The sequence below is a fragment of the Harpia harpyja genome, chromosome 8 (assembly GCF_026419915.1).
Source record: "Harpia harpyja isolate bHarHar1 chromosome 8, bHarHar1 primary haplotype, whole genome shotgun sequence".
Classification (NCBI taxonomy): domain Eukaryota; kingdom Metazoa; phylum Chordata; class Aves; order Accipitriformes; family Accipitridae; genus Harpia; species Harpia harpyja.
The window spans coordinates 44,084,695-44,104,946 of record NC_068947.1 but is presented as its reverse complement, the minus strand read 5'-3'; the positions used below and the strand labels follow the sequence as shown (position 1 = coordinate 44,104,946).

The 20,252-nt window shown below is 40.6% G+C and overlaps 1 protein-coding gene across 5 annotated transcripts in view; it reads right to left on the bottom strand.

The window, feature by feature from the left end:
• Nucleotides 1–4,177: 4,177 nt before the first annotated feature.
• IMPG2 (interphotoreceptor matrix proteoglycan 2) overlaps nucleotides 4,178–20,252 on the bottom strand; it is a 61,788-nt gene continuing 45,713 nt past the window's right edge. For 3 of the 5 annotated variants that reach the window (XM_052795015.1, XM_052795013.1, XM_052795016.1), the window contains 9 exons: nucleotides 19,866–19,948; nucleotides 15,742–16,066; nucleotides 13,540–15,281; nucleotides 12,427–12,646; nucleotides 11,013–11,223; nucleotides 8,663–8,851; nucleotides 8,277–8,475; nucleotides 7,274–7,353; nucleotides 4,178–6,385 (listed from right to left, as the gene is read on the bottom strand). In XM_052795015.1, the coding sequence (XP_052650975.1) occupies nucleotides 6,373–6,385; nucleotides 7,274–7,353; nucleotides 8,277–8,475; nucleotides 8,663–8,851; nucleotides 11,013–11,223; nucleotides 12,427–12,646; nucleotides 13,540–15,281; nucleotides 15,742–16,066; nucleotides 19,866–19,948 (3,062 nt within the window). In that variant the 3' untranslated portion in view covers nucleotides 4,178–6,372. The remainder of the gene's footprint in view (nucleotides 6,386–7,273; nucleotides 7,354–8,276; nucleotides 8,476–8,662; nucleotides 8,852–11,012; nucleotides 11,224–12,426; nucleotides 12,647–13,539; nucleotides 15,282–15,741; nucleotides 16,067–19,865; nucleotides 19,949–20,252) is intronic. The other 2 variants (XM_052795014.1, XR_008236390.1) reach the window with 2 other exon arrangements.

Here is a 20,252-nt window from a genome sequence, read left to right as displayed (position 1 = left end):
TTTTTCATGTTATAAAATGATCTGCTTTTTGCACACGAATAATTAAACAGTGGGAAGTTTTGTTATATGTTTATGGAACATACTGGTCAGCACAGATAATCAGGTTTTTATATCATGACGTGGGACACTGTGCAATGCTCCATCTGGAGAGGAACAGTTGATAGTTTGCAAGTTTGTTCACAGGCAGCTGAGGGTACTTGATACAAGACAGTTCTCACATAGGTGCTGAGCAGTGAAGCTGCAGAACCTCAGCTATGCTCAGTCACGCACATCCCTCGCTAATATTTCAGAAGTAAAATTTTCCAGTTAAGGTCCTTTGCTAGATACGTATGTTGTACTTAATCCTTCCTCCCTGCTTATCTCTGGATGTGGCAGTGGCAGGTTGCAGAAGGCCTGACTGGGCAAAACGGTCAGAGTTCTGCCTTCCTCTCTGCAGAGCAATATTAAGAATACTTAGCCAGGAGCAGTTTATTGACTCGAACATATATCAAACCATAGTGATTATGGGATGTTTCTTTTCTTCCTCATATAGAAAAAAACCCTAAAAATAATAACCTGTTCATTTACTTTGTTGCTCCTAACATAAGTTTCTTCCTTCTTTCCAGGCCAAATGATCCCTTTTTGGAGACTGGTTTATGCTGCCTGCAAACCATGGACCGGTTCTCTGTTTCAAATGCCTTACCAGCAGCTTCTGTTTCCTTTTTTCTCAGCAGGTAAGTGCAAAGCTCTTATGTGTTTTGCCCTTTGAAAAAATGTCAGTGGAGTTATGTGGTGTGCTGAGACACTTACCGTCAGCCTTACTCTTAAGTCATCTACCCACTGATTCTGCTGTCTGTTATCTTGGTGTATTCAGTGTTGCATTAGTCATGATGTGTCCCATCAGGAGCTATATGCATAATGCAAAAGATTTGACTCTCTTGAAAGGTCAGTCTCTGCCTGTATGAGGCTCCCAGTCATGTTCACTGCAAGCCTTGGGAGGATATTTCAGTGTGGGGTGGGTTGGTTGGTTTGATGTTTTTAAAGCAGGTATGCATGAGCTGACATTATAAATGCTGGTGTGGTGGGGAGAAGGGTAAAGTGACAACTCCTTATGGAGGAGCTCTGTAGAACCACACTGCCTTCCCACCACGGCTGTGGGTTTCCATCCATGCCTGAGGGGAGCAGGTAGAAAGCAAACCCTAAAAAAGTAAGTGTGGGAAGGTTGGGTTTTTTTTTATTATTTTGGTGGTGGTGGTTGTTTTGGTTGGTTTCGTTTTTTTAATCAAAACTTTAAATAAGAAATAACAAAAGAAAAAGATAAAAGAAAAAAAAAGCTGTGCCGCAGTCTCTGGTTTACTGGAGAACTGTATAAAGCATTTTTGTGTATCAAACCCCTCTGAACTTCCCATCTGAAAATAGAGGTGGGAACAACAGCCACTCCCTTACTGAGCAGAAGGCTGGAACTGTGAACAGTGAACCGCAGCCAGCAGTTACCTGTAGGTCATGCTAGGAGACTCGAGCCCTGCCCTACTGCTAGAAGTGCTTTGCATCCCCCTCCCTTTCTGGAAGAAGAGATCGTGTAATCACTGTGTAGTCTCTTTAGGTGGAGCTGAGTGAACTTCCTTGTAGCTGTCTCCCGTGAGTAGATGGAGGTCTTTCACTCTTGGGATTGCTTGTATGCTCACCACTGAGAGTCTGCCTCTTCCCGTGCTCTCTTTTATTCGGGCACATGCCTGCATTATTGCATAAAGTTTTGATGTATAGCTGTATCCGTTATTGTTCCTGCTTTCATTTCTGTTCAGGCTACGTCAGCCTTTCCAGAAAAGCATAGTTTCCCCATCTGGTAATAAGCTGTGGAGATGCAATCACAACTCCCCTTAACACTAACTCTGATTTGTGTTTAATATGAGACTTTTGAATAACATTTCAACCTCCAATGATTCAAGACAGACAGTATTTTTTGTTGTTTTGGTTGTATAAGAAGTGAGGCGAGGTCCCCTTATAAAAGGTCAGGCTTTAAGTGTAGTTTACTCCAACTTATATATTTAATATAGAAACATAGTCCTTAGATGTGCTAATGGTAGAATTGATTTTTAAAACATAATAAATCTGCACGTGTCCCACAGAATTCCAGTACTGAGGGTATTTTTCATCCTGAAACAGATAAGAGTCGAAATCTGGTTTTGTGTCGAATTAGAAACACAGGAAAACTAAAACCACAGGTTTTGAGGTGGTGTTCAGCTGGCTCCTTCTGAACAGCTGTAGCACCTCGGGCAAGCTGTCATCCTCCAAGCAGAGCTGGCTGCTGTGTGTTTCCCACTAAGTGCAGTGGGTGACCCAGCAAGGAGGGTGAGAAGCAGCATGGGCAAGAGTCCAAGAGGACAGGAACTCAACTAAAATTCCTGGGGGTCATTAATTATCTGGAGTAGGAGAGCCAACTAGTGTTGACTGTGGCAAAAACAAAACTTTCCTGCTTGGACTGACAAATGAAAAAATTTCCTTTCCAGGCCCAGAAGTAGCTTTGGATTTTTTTTTTTTTTTCAGTTGAGAAACCAAAGCAAATGGACGGATGTTATGTAGAACATAAAGCATCTGTTCCCAAACTGGATCGAGTAGTGGAAAGGTAAGACAGAAATGCTGCTGGTGCTGCTGGTACACTTCAAGTAAAGTGCCATGAAATTCCTGTGTGCTTTCTACTAATATTTAAATAGTAACAATGCCCCGTCACATTTCCTATGCTGTACAAAGTCAGTCTGTGTCTGTCCTACAGTGCTTACAGATAGGCAGATAAATTGGTGGTGTTGAGTATTTTTGCTTTGTGTTTTAACAGGATGAGATGACTTCCTGTGCCGGAGCACTAGCACCTTACCATGCCTGCTGTCCACATACTCCATGCGGAAGAGTGCTCAGAGGCCTTTCATGCTCCTTTTGCAGCCTTTCACAACAAGGACCGATTCCAGCAGGTCTGATGAGGAATGTGGGTGAAAGTCTTGATTGTTAAGTGCTTTTTCCATTTTAGCAATTAATCTATAAGTTCTTAAAATCTAAACTTTATCCATGCTTCCTTGTTTTGGAGGAGATAAGAGAAAATCGTAGTTTCAGCTATCTCCAAGGACCTGAAGAAATCTGTTTTCTGGGACCAAATTGTTACCCAGCAGTACATGAAAGCCCACAGACTGGACCTTAACAGAATAGCTAAAAGATAGGGAGTAACTGAGTATCTTTTTGCTGGGCAAGGCTCTGTCCTTTGCTAAAAAGCTACCAAATAAAAGGCAAGCACACAGTTCCTGAAATGCTGTCAGTCATGCAGCTCTGACTTTCCAGGCATGGTAGAATTCTACCACTGTGTGTTCTAGTGCCTTGAGGTGTAAGAGGGAAGGCCTTGACAGACCCCAGAGATAGAACAGGCAGAGCTTAGACCCAGTGGCTTTTGCAGTACATGGCACTGTGCTCTAACATGGGTTGCTGTATGTTGAGATCCTCTTTTAAAGGGACAGCAGGCAGTGTCGTACAGGGCCTCAGTTTTGGCTGCATTTCAAGCCTTGAAGGGGCCACAGCAGCTGATAGACCTGTCAGGGTTCAGTAAACAACAACTGCTTTTGTCCATGTTCCTGAATTAAGCCAAGTCATTCAAACCTGCATTTTAACTTTTAGGAAGTGAAAAACTGCATGTTAACAGCTAACAAGTACTGGTCAATTTGTATACAGAGCTGGTTTGGTTTGGGGTGGTTTTTTTTTAAGTAAGAATTTTTAGAGTTCTTTGATACCTTCCCAATCCAAGGCAAAGAAAGTAAGTTCATTAAGTCCTTCTTGCGTATTGTAAGATGCATCATGAAGCAGTTTAGAAAAAGAGGTTTGAAGGGGGGGGTTGTTTGTTTTTAAGACTTCAAGATCACCTAAGAAACAACTTGTTTTGCCTCTTCGATTAGAGCCGAAACATCTTCAAAATAGGCAAAGAGCTTAATTGAAAGCACAGCACTTAATTATGTGCTTTCCAGCATGAATTTTCAGAATACAGCCTTGCAAGCAATAATGAACTACATGTGGCACTTCTGTCAGCAAAGGAGTGTAACAGCTTAACCAACTCTGTTTAAAAAACCCCAAACTTTCTGATCCTACATGCACAAATCATCATGGCTAAGATACCTTCTCTCTTCATATCAATCTCATAGTCTTTACATTAATTTTATAGAAAAAATATTTTGGAAATAATTTTTTATTGTAGTGAAAATAAGATACCATTATGTTCATATGTATTATACACACACACAAAGAAAAGAGTCACTGTATATACACTGAAATACCTCATACTCAGTATAACTGAGACTCGCCTCAGCTTGTGCACAGCAAATACTAGAATACCTTTAAAATGTGCCTGATGCCAGCCACTGCTGTGCTTAGCAGGAGCAGCACCGAAGCTGCCAGGGCTGGCAGCTTCCCAGCTGCACAGGAACCAGTGACAGGTTGATGCCTAGCCTGAGCCCTGTACTTCTCGATGTATGTCGTACAGTTACCACGATGACAAAGCCCTGGTGTAACTGGATGGCTCAGCCGTGCTGCTGCAGGGGCAAGAGGGAGTGGGCTGTGCCTCAGAAACACTGGAGCAGCTCTCAGCTGCTCTGAGCGCCCTTCGGTCACCCAGCACAGTGGGGTCTCTGTCTCATAACATCTGGTTACAATGGTATTCAGCAGCACTATCTTACTTCCTGCTGTCTTGCGTTATTCAGGCTTACAGTGGTTTATGTCAGCATTTCTTTGACAGATGTGTGGCTCTGATACCCATTCCCTGCCACTCAAGGCAAGAAGATGCTGCACAAGTGATCCAGTGAGGTGCTCCAGAACACATAGAAGAATTGCATTGAAATATTCACTTGTTTAGCAAAGTTGCCTATAGACAAGTAAGTAATTCTCGCTATCACTTAACTCTAAAAAGTATCCGGTGGCTGTTGGCACATGTGGGCCAAGAACTACAGCCTTTGTAAAAATAGCAAATAACTTGGCCTTGTGTGGTAGCAGAAGCTGATGTGAGACTATTAATGCCGTAACCCTGACAGCCGTGTTAATGCCTTAAACAAGAGACACTGGGTGACTGAACAGAGGCCCAACACGCTTTAACATGTAGTCAGAACTCTCTTTGTAACTTGAGATAAAACTCCGTTTCTGTACCTCAGAGGTCCCCATCTCAATTCAGCTATTTTAAAATGCTTCAGGCTGACAACTTCTGTTTAAGGAATTCTACACTGACTTCCGCTAAGCCAAGAATAATCTCATTTTTTCCCTTCCCCCTTTACCAAATATGCATGCACTTAAGTACCACAGCCTGATTTTGAAACAGAGCTCATGGCAGGCTATTGCCCAGTTCAGCAATGAAAATACAAATATTAGTGGGCTGAATTTGACACTGAGTAATCACTAAATACATTTTTAAAAAGGGTGGGCACAAATGCCACGTTAGTATTTCATCATTGAACTATTCGTCTTTCTATTTCAACAATTAAATCCATTGTGAAAAAAGCTGGTAGGGAAATACACAACAAATAAATAATGCTTATTAACTTATAAAATACCAAACAAATTGTCTACATACAAAAAAGGTCAATGTTAGTCACTTAAGCTTCACAGAACATCTGTATGATAGAAGCCCTTCTGCGCCCCAGCTTGTGTGTGTCTGCCAGGAACAGCCGGAGAACCAACCATCCTGGCTTTAAAAACACTGCACTGTACTGCGTCACTGGCAGCCAGGGGTGATGCTTATTGTTGGGGAGAGCCTTTAGGAGGCCTGCAGGCTTAGCGCTATGTTCTGCTTTGCTAATGCCCTGTGACAAAATGTACAGCATGCATCTGTACAAAAGAACAATTCTTCCAGTGAGGTTATGTTTGTGTTTATAATGGGAATGCTTTAAAATAACGCTAACACAATTCTAGCACATTAGTTCTCCCCTACAAATCATTTGCATGCAAACCAAATATTTCTTTCCACTAGTGCTTTATACCTGTGAAATCGCTACAGCAGCCTCCAGTGAGGGGTTAAATGCCAGACAGGGATTTTGAACGTGCATTTTATTTTGGTTGTGCATTTATCTTCTCTTACCTGAGGAGATTTTTTTGCCTTGGTATACAAACTTTCACTGTTCCTTTCAGAGTTAAACAAAAATGAACTTTCATAACCTCTGCCACTTCTGATCACCTCTTAAAATGTCACTTTACACAGAAAAGCCAGAAGTAATTGAGATAAACAGACATCTGTACATTTTAGCTGTTCATTTAGAAAACATCTGTATCCATCCGTGCAATGTTAAGACTATAAGTAACTTTGCAGTTACATCGGAGCCCATTGCTATGGCAACAAGGTAGTCTTTATCTCCCAATGCTTTCTACTGATTTCTTTTTTTCTTAAAGCAGCTTCCTGAAATGAAAAACAGAGAAGCAATGATTAAGTTAGGCTCTTTCAAACATTGGATTCAAGGCTTATATGAGGCAGCCCTTACTACTTTCCAGCTGTGGAAAATTTAGATGCTGATCCTTTTCAAGATGAAAAAATGAACAACTGACATGGAAAAATGTGAACTGCTGTTATTTTCAATTAAAAAAAAAAAAGTATTGTTGATCATCTTGGAACACAAGCTTTTTGCTACTGTAGCTATTTTTAATAGGATCCCAAGCAACTGTACTACAGTAACTTTCAAACTAACCCAGCTAGCTGTAATTTGCTGCTTGCTACAGTGAAAGTACAGTTCATAAGAGTGTGTATGCTAATAATTAATTCCTTGATGGCCTTTTTCATGGTTAGCTTTCATCAAAGCACACAGCTCAGCTTGGTTAATTGTTTGGAATTGTAAGCTTTCTATTATGGTAGAATACCAGACAGGACTGTACTAGCGATCTGTTGGTTTTTGGTTAGTTGCCAAGTCTTGAGAACTCCAGATAAACCAACATGCTTTTTAAATTTCTATTTTAGATAGAGCACTAGGCAATAGTAACTGCACTAAAAGACTTAAGAAGGTTCTATCTGTGCTTTCAAGGACCTAAATTTGATATCAGTGCTTCTCTGACACCCATTAATTTTGGGATTCCTCGTCACTGCTTTTAACATACCTTCTGGGGCTATCTACTTTTGATACTGATTATTTTAAGTACTTGAAAAGGGTTGAACCGCTTCAGAAATAATGTTGAAATCTTAACTTCTAGTGTCCCAGCATTTCTAGACCCTTACATGAAAAATACAGTAATGTAGTAAAGGCCACATGAGAAAACGTCAGAGGAGTTAGTTATCCAGACAAGACATTTCACTCACATTTGATGCTGCCTAACAAACTCTGCAAACTGACGGTCTTTAGCGTAGAGCTCTATAATTCGAATTCGGTCCTGAATTTCCTAGAATACAAGAAACACAATTGTAAGTACATAATAGAAATTAGAATACTACTGAAAAAACTGATTTCTGGTTTTTGGAAAATAAAGCTTCTATGCTTTGCTATTTCAAGGAGTAGAGCTTGAAATTGGGAAGTCCAATACCAAAATTCTTCTTTATGCCTTTTTGTTTGTGGGGGTTTTTTTGGTTGGTTTTTTTTTTTTTTTTAAGTGAAGCACTTCACTGGAATCCAGTAATACTTTACTTTTAAATTAAAACCAGGGTTTGGACAGAGTGTGGCATTTCAACAGGCTTTAACAAAACCATTTCCCTCTCATAGATACTTTGCTTACAAGCCCAGGTACAGGCCTGATTCACACCTCTCACAGTTGCTTAAGGATCTGGGGTTAGTTCCTGGATGTAAACCCCTTCTCTTTAGCCTTCTGGAGTAAACCCTAGATACTGGGTATACAGGAAGAAAGGAGAAGGGTGTGATCTAACTTGCAGATTATAGAAGGACCTAAACTTTTTAAAAACAAAACAAAACAAAAAACCAAACCACTGTAAAAAGGCCAGGATCTGCCAGGTTTTCACTGTATAACTAGTCTTACATAAGGTAGTTGGCATTAAAAGCTAAAGGCTGTGTCGAGCAATACAGCAAACCTCCCCAACTCAGGTGAAGTTACATAAGCAGTCAGCTCCTTTATCACATGAAATTCATTACAGGTCAGAACATACTCATTCCTTTCTCTATACCTAATAGCAAGCAGGAGAAGAAATCCTTTCTCTCTTCTCTTAAATAGTTGCAGCAGCCATAGTTGCAACTTCTTTATCTAAAGCACAGACACTGGGGGAAGATTGGGCCCACCTCTCAGGTTAAAAGTGTGGAATAAGCTTATTGTTTACATGATCTTTTCCATGCCACTATGAAAACAAGGTCATTTACCTCCTTAGTAAGCTCACTGTTTTCATAAATGTGCCTGATCTCTTCACTGCTGTAGTCTGTGGATGTCTCTGCACTGGTAGAACTGTAGGATGTTAGCTGAGGGTATCTCCGGTAATAATGGCTGTAGCCAGTCGTATCACTTTCATACATGGGGTTGTATTTAACTGCGTTCTCAATGGACGAGAGGCTGTCACCCTGCCTGGGGGAGCAATAAACAAACTGTGAGCCTCTCTGCAACCTGGTAGGGCAGCAGATAGATTTAGGAAGCCTGGCATTTGGAGGTGCCTGTACATCCTGTTGCTTGTCAACTGTGTGACAGAAGACTTACGACAGAATTATCCTTATTGTAGCAGGTATGTTTTAAAATATTAGATAGTGTCACTTACCCCTGTGAGTCCTCAGTTTCACTCTTTGTGTACTGGTCTCGAAGGGTTCTGGCCAAGAAGAAGATGACAGCAGATGCCACAAGAAGGAATCCTGCCACAGAAGCAATTGCAATACCCACAACCAGTGGCTCAGACACATATTCTTCACAGTGCTCCCCTCTGTACCACCAGTTTTCTCCCACACGACACCTGCAACAAAGAAACACAGGGAAATTAAACGCCAGCAAAAGCTTTGGCTAATGTAAATGTATTTAACTTCCTGTTATGATGTGCCCTCAGTTAAGTCACCTCAATAAATACCTTTGCATGTTCAAGCACCAACTTTCTTTTATAATTATTGTGAACAGCCGCTTTAGTATAGAATCATAGAATAGTTTGGGTTGGAAGGGACCTTTAAAGGTCATCTAGTCCACCCCCGCCCCCCGCCATGAGCAGGGACATCTTCAACTAGACCAGGTTGCTCAGAGCCCCGTCCAACCTGGCCTTGAGTGTTTCCAGGGATGGGGCATCTACCACCTCTCTGGCAACCTGTCCCAGTGTTTCATCACCCTCGGTGTAAAAAAACCTCTTCCTTATATCTAGTCTGAATCTACCCCCTTTTAGTGTAAAACCATTACCCCTTGTCCTGTCGCAACAGGCCCTGCTAAAAAGTCTGTCCCCATCTTTCTTATAAGCCCTCTTTAAGTATTGAAAGGCCGCAGTAAGGTCTCCCTGTAGCCTTCTTTTCCCTAGGCTGAACAACCCCAATTACTGATTTGAGTGAAGACAGGTGAAATAATAAAAGGATAATGCATTTGTGATAGGAAAAGCCTGTGGTTTTTGCAATTTAGAGTATCCTGTGACATGTTAAAACTGGAAGGTGTTTAGACTAAGTAAAAAGTTATGCCTTGATTGAACCTTGCACATGACATATCAAACACTGCATAGGTAGAAAGCAGTTGTCTTAATCATATTGAAAGGTAAATACAAACAAAGGTGTGTTAAATGAACAGAATGTTTATTTTAAACACAATGATTAGTTAAATAAATATATAAAATAAAAGACTAGAAAGAAGTGTGTGTCCAAGATTCTATCTTCGGAACAGTTGCCCAAAACCGCACTCAGTGTTTCTGCCTTGCTGTGGTTTTGAACATGAGAACTTTAATGCTAATGCTGACTTTAAATATACCAGTAAAAATAATATAATACATTATGTGTGTTTGGGAGTTCTTACTATAAAACCTCACAGAATTGTAAAGCATTATGACCACTCAAAGCAAAAAACATTATTAATAAGAAACACCAGTAAATTATGTCATCTAACATAGATACCTGAAATAGTTTCTGAAAGTAGTAAGCAATACTTAAATTTTTCAAAAAGTTCTCAATAAATACTGGCCAGAGCATGCTTGAGTTCAGATACTTACCTGTTTCTAATTAACACTATCATATAAATATGATAGAATTTTTACTACAACTGTGATAGTATCCATTTTGTAGCTTTAAAAACATTTTTATTTCTCCTGTTAACTGCTAGGACTCTAAGATTGACTTTAGAGACATTCTAGGTAAGCTCTTTTTAAAAAAAAAATCACCTGAAGTAATATAAATAACCATTACTAGTAGTCATATTCTTTTTTGCAATAAGTCTCCTACCTTCTGTTAATAGGTATATTTTGTTTTTAAAAACAGAGTGTTACTTTGCTTGAAAAGGAAAAAACTAAGTGCAATGTCAGAGGGAGCATTGATTTGTCTATATGTTGTACTAAGTCTTTTCCATTATCTGTAAAATACAGAGATGCTGTTCAAATGCATCTGTATCTTCCTAAAAGCAAGAATTTGAACCAGGGAGTCTGTGCCTTGATCTTCTTATGCACCACACAACTTTCCCAAATGGCAAATGATTTACTTTTATGACGTTTTCTTAACCAAGAGCACTATTTTTAATCTATTTATGCCGTATGAATATGCCTTTCAGATAAAAATTTTTGTGATGGAATTAACTCTCATATGCTTTATGACATTATCTAACACTTTTCTACTTGAGAAAACCTCTGGAGATAAATTCTGTCCCCAAAGGTCAGTGGAGGTGATTTGAACAACTGAGTATGTTCCATTACTACCATTTTTCCTAGTTAGTTTTATTTCCTGATGTTTCTGTTCTATTCAAGAAATTTGTTACTGTCTCATTTCTGATATATACATAGGAAAACAAATGTTAATATTGGCACCTCCACTCAGCAGCATAACATGAATGATAATCATGATCATCTCACTTGTTACACTTCATCTTACAGAATGCTACAACAGAGGGGACAATAAGGAGTCCTCATACAGGAAGCACATACTTCAAACAGCAGGATGACCTACCTACAGATGGCCCCTTGCCCAGGGCTTATGTCGCACTTCCCGTCGTTCAGGCAGAAGTTTGGTTGCAGATCACAAATGCTATTGCATGGCAGCCCGTCGATGCTTAGGTAGCCAGGATTGCAGACGCACTCAGCTTCCCCACTCCAGCGATTTACTAAGCATTCGGAGAACTCATTGCAGGCCTGGAACTTGCAGGGATCAGCTTGTTCACCTGAGAATACACAGAGCAGAAAATATTAATGATAGAGGAGAGCCTTAACCAAGGCAAAGCACTGGCTGGCTGCTGCCATTTTTGCCAATGGCCTCTTAGTTAAAATAATCCACAGAAATCCGGCATGCGTCTTTCCTGAGTAACAAAAGGTTCTGCTAAGGTGAACAAGTGCTAGAAGCGTTCCTCTGTCTGCACAGTGCATGTCAGTGGTGTGGCTAAGACCACCCAACAAGCCAATCGAAAAAGCAAGTATAAAGTGTTCTTTTTCTTACTGGAACATGCAGTGCCTCAGATGTTCTTTTGTCTGCTGGAACTATATTTTGCAAATGAGTAAAACACAGCTATCTCCAGTATTTCTTGTTATGGAAAATCTAGGCAGCCTACAGGGAAGGGCAAGGGGACTTTGGGCACTCAGCACCTCCTCTGAGGTGATTTGCCTTTGTCTGTGAGGAACACAAGCTTGTAGCATTGAAATCTCTCACTTGTATCAAGCTTAAGAGGGCTGGCATACAGTTAAATGATCAATATCAGAAGATCTGTCATGCTAATTAGACCACCTTTATAGGAGAGCTACCTCAGAAGAACAGGTACCATTTGGCAACAGGTCAGCACTGTTATGAAACAGGAAATACTTCTGAGTTGCTTCTGTGGTAAACTACTGGCTAACTTGGGCAGGGACAAAACTTTCTCCCTGTATCAGAGGAGTGAACTAAGAGGGCCTGTGACTTTTCAGCACAACCATGACCTTACCACTAGAGTGAGGCAGCAGCTGTTACCTGTGCAGATGCCCACCTGGCAGCTAAACTGGCTACGACCTGTGGGAATAACCACATGAAATAAGTTCAAACCACACATGAAACTAAGCACAAGAGAGATGGGCACCACTGTTCTCACTGACCAGCCTTCCCCTCACTCCCCTGTGAAAGTGCACTGGCATTATATAGAGTATTACGTGAGCCAAGTTTGTCCCCATATTTCTGTATGGGCCCTATATAGTTTGCTCAGTCTGGGTCCCACTTTGATTGTCATCTCTTTAGTCCCTTAACAGATTTTTGTTTGAACTCTGTGAAAGACTGTCTTCCTAAAGCCCAGCCTGTGAAAAGCAGCGGGCAGTCTCTGAGCCACTGGGATCCTTAGTAAGTTTTTAAAGCAGAAGTTGCTCTAAATCCCTTGCTCCAAACTGCATTTCCCTGCCATCCTTACCCGATTCCACATCCAGGGAGTATTTATCGATGGCCAGGTTCATGGTGTGATACGCAGTGTTGCAGAAGTCTTCCAGGATCATGTACACAGCGTTGGTGACGTTCCGAGGCACAGGTTTGGCAAATTTCATTCGACTGTTCACCACGATGCTGCCATTTCTGAAGTTCAGGATTTCCAGATTCTGGAAGCCTGTCAGATTTGACTGAAGGTAGGGCACCAGCTACAACACAGAGGATGTAACAGTAAAGCTGAATCTTTGAATCTCTACTCAAGCTAGTTGCACTGTTACTGCATCAGACAGTGGGAGTCTGAATTATTTTATCCAAATCCCACAACAAGGGCATTAAAACTTTACCCAATTGAGGCCTGTGCTGGCAGCTTGCCAGGAGCTCGAGTACCTCAGGCAGTTCTTCAGAGTATACCAATTAGCAGACAGTTTCCAAAGTCTACGATTGAGAAACACAGTTCTTGGGACATATATGGTGATCTCCCTTGATCTAAGCACCAGGCATACTTGCCATTTCACAGGGTATATTTCCTTCAAGCATGTCCCCCTTCTCTCTCTCTCTCCTTTGCTCCCTTCCTCTCCCACAACAAAACATTCATTTCAGTCAGGAGAGGGGAATTTCTTGGTTAAAATTTGGCAATTGTTGCTGTATAACTCCTGTCAGGCTTTGCTAGCCATCAGTCAGTTTAGGAACAGCTTAGTTCCCTGAACTACCTCTTACTTAGGAAAAGTTACCTCATCACAGCCCCCATTTATTTACTTCTCTCTCCCTACAGGCTAAATACAGAGCACAATGGAAGCAAGTTAAGTGGAACGTTGTAGTGACTTCAGCTACACTGCCACATTTATTGACACCAGCAGAACATCTGGCCCATAGCGCTAAAAAGTTACGCTTTAGAGAGACTACTGACTGAATAAAAGACAAACAACACACCCCACCCCCCCCGCCCCCATTTCCAGACAGAATTTTCCAAAGGAGGGATACAAATAATATCTATAAACACCAGTCTTGAGTTGCTGTCTACAAAAGAGAGCCGACAAACTATTATTTTCCAACAATTTTTGTCTGTCTGGTAATGGACATTTAGCATAGAAGTGATTCTTACCAGTTCCAAGAATCGCTGCTCCAGCGCTTTGTATTCAGGGGAGTTTTTATTAAACAGGTCCTCTGAAAACATCATGTTGGTAACCCGAAGACTGAAAAACACAACTAGAGCTCGTGATGAGACAGGAGTACTATTGTGATTTTCATGTGTGGCCCAAGCCACACTGGCCATCTCTGTGGACTGGACACGAGTTGTTAGCTCCATGTGACTTTCAGTCATGCTCCTTCCTCCCTCAGTCAGCTCAGGAGAAAAGTGGACAGTGCTCACATGATCCAGGTCCACTGAAACATTCGGGACCCTCGTTGTTTCATCTCCCAGCTTTGTTGAGGTAGCCACAGACGAGGATGCCGTGGATCCCACAGGAGGGAGATGGGACGGAAGCTCAACAGTGCTTGTTACACTCACTGTTAGGTAAGAGTTCATAACAGTGCTGAAGCTCATGGAAACATGCGTGTCATGGTCTGTACCACCCTGTCCGGCGAAGCCTTCTGGAACAGTGGTCTGATCTATTACAGAAGGAACTACAGTTGAAACTTGAGTGGCAGTTGGCATTGCTGATTGCACTGCCTGATCTAATGAGTTTTCTAGTGCTGTGTCAGTAGGCCAAACATCAGCTGGTTTCTTCACAGCTGATTCGGTAGTGTCTTGGCCTGCCAGTGATGAATCTAGGGTTTGCTGCTCTTCTGTGGAACCCGCAGTGTTTACCATGGAAGGATGTGCAGCCAGAATAGTTTCTGAAGAGCTTGCGTCCAAGTGGCCTATTGGAGCAGCTTCGGTTACATCTGACTGCTTCACTGTGAATAATAGTTCTACTGTTGTCCTGTCTTCATTTTGGTGTTCAACTGCTTCAGAAATTATGTTCTGACCTACACTGGACTCTATAGGTTGCTCCATACTGACAGTCCCTGTAGATGTAAGACGATCTTCCACAGACAGACTTGTATTGTGTGGTGAGACAGGGGCCTCTCCAGTTGGCATGTCTACAAAGGAGTGGTCCACTGAAGGCTCCAAAACCAAGGATGGTTTAACAAAAGAGGAATCATACATGCCCAACGTTTCTGTCTGTGTAGATGGTTCCACAGATGATGGCTCTTCTGTCTGTAACAGAGGTACCTGCTTAGTTGTAGTCTCTGGAAAGACAAATATTTCAGACTCATCGAGAAAATCTTCTTTTATATTGGCCATACCTTCATTCTCATCTTTGGAAGGAACATCATCTAATTTATTCCCAGAGTTAAGAATATAGTCTAAAATCATGCCTTCAGGAATATCCTCAGTTCTGATTAACAAAGACTCGTTGTCATCATCAAGCCAGCTATCGGGACCAGGGTAGAAAACTGGTTCCAGTGTTGCCTCTTCCCAAGGCCAATTACTTGATTCCGTTTCTTTTCCTGAACCATCAAAAGCTGAACCAGACCCATCATCATATATAACTCTATCTCCAAGATATATATCAGTTTCATCTTCCACAGGGTGTACTTCTGAGGGAAAAGGAATTTCTTCCACAGACTCATGCAACACAGAGTCTGCATTGCTACTGCCTGCAGGACGACCTTGAGTTACTTCTTCCTTCTCAGCAGATATTGTTTCTTTAATATCAGTCTCTGTGACTGATGAAGAGGCCACTGTTGGTGCAGAAAGCAGAGGAACTGCATAATCATCTGTAGGTGGAGGTTCTTCAGGCACAAGGTGAGGAGGAGTTGAAGGCAAAAGGTCTTCAGATAGTCCAGTATCTTCAAACACTAAAAATAAAAATAAATTTCCAATTAGTTGTTGTTCATGATAAAAAGTGTCAAATTACATTCATTTTGTTGTCTGTAGAGCTGTATTCAGCATGTTTCCCATGATATATCCTGGCCTTTGTATGCTGAAGTCAGAAGGACCCCTGTTGACCAATCCCACTTTTCATTCAGATATTCTGGGGGCCAAGTCAAGACATGCAAACATACTTCTGTGCAATTAAACAAGTATCATGTGCATACCGTTTCCTGAAGGGATAAACGGGCATTATTAGCTGTTACAAACATTTTACCTTAGCATATTGATTTTGGATACATGCACACAGGAAAGGTAAAAACTATCAGAGAAAGATATCCAATTTTTTAGACCTTTCTGAAAAGTCATTTTGGTGAACTATACCTTGGGTGAGTATCATGAGACACTGGCATCCAAATTTAACTTCAGTCAATGGCATTAACTTACCATCTAAAGAACTGGGGGCTGAAAGCCATTCCAGAGAGTCCACAGAATCACGCCCTAACACTGGTCCAGTGACCAAATGAGGAGTCTGATTCCCATCCTCTAAATTCTGCCCATCAGGCAAAGAAGTGACATCAGCCTCTGAGGAGAGCGGAGCTTCAGGTGCCAAACTGGCCTCAGAGTCCACATTTTCTGGTCTTGGCCGGATTTCATTGTCATTGGACTGTTCACTATCTGAAGTGGAATCTGGTTTGGCGAAATCAAAGGGCAAGGTATTGCTGACAGTTGATTCATCTGCTGAAGGCCGTTCAGCTAAAAAGGTGCTGTCCTGGAACATAAATCCACTATTAATATTTCCACTATTACAGGGGAAGCATTGGCTGTCTGCGTTGGGCTGAACGCATAGAGCGTGTTAACAGCAGCCGACAGCAAAATCTGGTACTATTGCCTCTGTGAGAAAGTAACGCACAGCAGCAGGAGGGCCAAACTGGGAGGACTGGCAAATATATACCCTTTGCTAATCATGTGCCGTGTACATGTAAAATGCACATCGTTGTGACATACATTTCGTGTCCAGTCATGTCCACTAAAAAGGGAAAGAAGCCATTCAGATTGTTTGGAGTGCAGCTTCACTTATGGTATTACGAGATTTACTGTCTATACCCACCCCATCTCCTTTCTTTTTCTTTACTGAAAAAGTGGATCTGTCCATCTCTAATTAAACCAAAGATAAATGCGCACAGTACTGCCTGCCTTCCTAAAGCATGAAGAGGTGTTAACAGCTATTATTCGTACATAATCACTACAGTAATTATTAATATTATAGTTACTATGTTACATAAAACAGTTTAGAAACTGGACTTGAATGTATGCATGCCCTGTCGTCATTTATTGCTATCTTTTAGTATTTGAGTATGAGAACCCAGGAGGGCAACAAAGACCGTAAAGAGCAGCATTGAGAACTGAGTAACTTTAGTCTCAAAGCCGAGATGCCTGTGCAGAAAAAAACCCCATCTATCAGCAGTAACAATGAACAACAAAAAGTACGGACAATGAATTTGTGAATTGTTGGAAATGTGAAAAAATAATTTGTTTTTAAATCTCCAATTTGCACACCATTTACTTACTACTCCATACCCCAATCATTATTTGGTTTACAGTTAGAATACTTAGCACATTTCATCTTTGAATATTAATCTACTACCACAGTGTCTCATGAGGTAATTATATTGGGGAAAACCAATGAAGAGACTTAAGTTACTTGGTCAAGGCTACAAAAGCAAGCTGACTGCCTAAAACTCAGAATTAGTGCTTCATATGGATACCTGCCTGCATACCAATGCTGTGCAATAGTCTGATACGGACAAAAAAACCCCCTTGGGGTATGAAAAACTGCCAGACAATTTGAAGAAGCAGCAATCTACTAAGAACTAACCAACTGCTGATGGTAACTAGTAAAGTTAGGCGAGCAGTGGACATGGGTTTCTGTAATATGTGTTACAATTCAAAACCATTTTAACCATTTCTGTAGCTCACCATTCCTATCTAATCTCTTTCTTTTACTTGACCAGCATGAATAACAGGAAGAGTCCAAATACTTTTCAATTTGAATTTTACTCCTGGTTGAAACATGGGTGAATTAAATTTTCAACTTCATTCAAACTGCATTTGAACACTTTGGAAACAAGCCAGTTAAGGTATTTTTATTAAATTATTTGTCTACCTGTATTGATTACATTTTTATAGCCAGTTATGCCACCACAGTCTCCTCACATTTTTTAATTTATACGGTAACAATCAGTTGAAAAGTATATATACCACATAGACATGTGCTCCAGCAATTATCTTTTTTGGCAAAATTGACCACTATAAATAAAGCTGTAAAAAAGTTACTGTGCAAGATTAGAAACAAGTTACACATACAAATTCCATAAAGAACGAATAAGGACTACCAGCAATAGCTTCTCAATACTTTTTTATGTGAGCATTTAGTTGCCAGGGGTTGCACTTCATCATTTATTTGAATGTGGATAGATGTTCCTATGACAACTAGCATTATTCAAAGATTCTTGTTACAGTGCAATACATTATATTAACAAGTTTAATATCATATTGGCAAGTTCTGGTTTTCGCTAATGTCTTTTGAAAGGATTACAAATATGACAGATGACTGCAAACACAGAACCCCCTCCCTGATTTTCCATTTTGTGCTGCCAGAAAGGCATTGTATTCAGCAAGCCAGAGCATTCTACCTGTTACAACTCAACAGAAATAACAAGAAAATACAGATTTCAAAAACTACACTTGATCTTTTCTTCACTTTTGAGAGCTGTAAAACTCAAAGAATTAATGATTAGTTGGTACCATCTGCTAGCTATTAGACGGTGAAGTCATGATAGTCCCACATTATGTCATGAGTATGTATGATAATACAAATCCAACTTATTCTCAAATCAGCTAAGAAAAATAATAGCAAAATTCTTTTTCATAGGTGACAGTTCTACTTAACAGTATCTATTTGAACCATAAAGGTTTGACATCTCTGGAAGTAATTGACTAATCGTTTCAGCTTTGTTTACTGTTTAAGCACGTTTATGATTTTCTTTAATTTATCTGAAGTTACTTTCCAGATTATCTGTGTATTGCAGATTGTACACAGCTGTTTTTTGGATATACTCAATATCTTTTACATAATTAGAGTTTTTGACTGAAGACATAGATGACATTATTATTCATAGTCCATGACTAGAAAAACTTCCAGAAGTTTTTCTTGTACATACTATTCCCTAAAACTGGTTTAAAATTTATTAATGCAAAGCTACCTCTACTGTAAAATCTTCTTGCCTGCACATCTGTCAGAGTATCCACAGATAGAATGTAAAGATGGCAGAATTCTTTGTCTTACTAAAATAAACATCTGCAACATTTTAATCTAGTTAGATAGCTCTAGTGAAGAGAAAGCCCTTTCCTGAAAGTTAACTTAAATTCATGTTTATCCACACCATGTTTAAGCCATTTATGGCAAATCCATATGAATTTGCATTTTAGACATCAATGATGAGTTTTTAAAACTCAGGCAAAACTGGCATGAAATTAAGGATATTATACCTGTGACCAGTCTAACAAGAATATTTGGGTTCTGTGAAGTGACTACAAATTTTGCTTCCATAAAGATTTCAGAAGTTGGCCGGAAATTAAATGTGTCTGTGTTCACAACATTATCTCATAATGAACTTAGTGAAAACGTACCATCAAGCATGGGTGGACCTGGATTTTGTGGCACGAACTGAGCTCATTTCTTCTTGGAAGGCACATCGGTGTTACACAACAGAGCGCAGAGCAGAAACCTACTAGATAAATCCTTAAGCCCAGACAATGCTCCACCATTCAGAAATTCTAGCTGTTGGCAAAGCTCATTGACTTGACCTCAGTGTCTCTGGCACCTAACTTGGTATCTCCGCTTAAAGCCCCTTCGCATTGTACAGACATGGTCAGGGATACCAAGTCTCCTGTCCAATGGGGAACCTCAGTCTATGTCCTGGGTTGTTCCAGAGGTAATCACAGGAGGTGATTAAAATTTCAAGAAGAAAAAAAAGAAACCAGTGCCTATCATTTTTTTGTGTTTCCTTTGCTAGCATTAAGGGGATAGACATAATTTTAAAACTGAACTGAGAACTTTCAGTGAAAGCAATACAGTAACAAAAGGAGCACGTGAAACTAACTCTTTTATCTCTTCTAGCAGCCAGCTTTAGTGATTATGTTTATTTCTCGCTTTCCAAAGAAAGGTAGTATTGTGGGAACAGTCATGTCTTTAGAGCAATATACAGTCTAAACATGATGAAAAAACAGAAAAGGAAGCCTAAGAAGCAAGGCCTGCCTGCATAGCCAGGAACACAGTACTGCCATGTAATAAAAGATGATCACAGAAAACTGTTGTGCAACAGATATCAAATTATCAGATGAGAGATTTCACCAGAGGTTTTACTCCAGTATAAGGTGTGCCTTCATTACTGCTTATTCTGCATGAACAACAGGATAGAGAAGCTCTGGGTGCTGGCTGCAATTCCGCCTTGCTGAGTTAAGTTGTTCAAGTGTGTCCAAAGGCCACCGCTCAGAACCATACTCACATCGAACTCTGGGCGCTCCAGCACGACTGGGTACTCAGTAATCCAAGATGGGTCTTCGGGTGTAGGGTGCAGTATTTCTTTCACTGTGGAAATATAAATACTTGGGATCTAAAGGCTGTAGTAACAGTGTGAGGAAGTTGTTTTGGATGACTGACTGAAAAACCCTCCCTCATCCCAGATTTGTGAGTAAAATCTTTTCAGAAAGTTTGCCAGAGAGATTTTGTTTCTGGAAATGCCCCCAGATCACTGACAGGAAGTACAGAGGAAAGATGAGAACAGAGGGGTGGACAGCACTCCTCCACCACCTCTAGTAGGATCGTTGAATATCCAACAATAAACCAGGTATTTCCTTGGTGCTGCTCAAGGCCAAGACAGGGCTACTAAGCT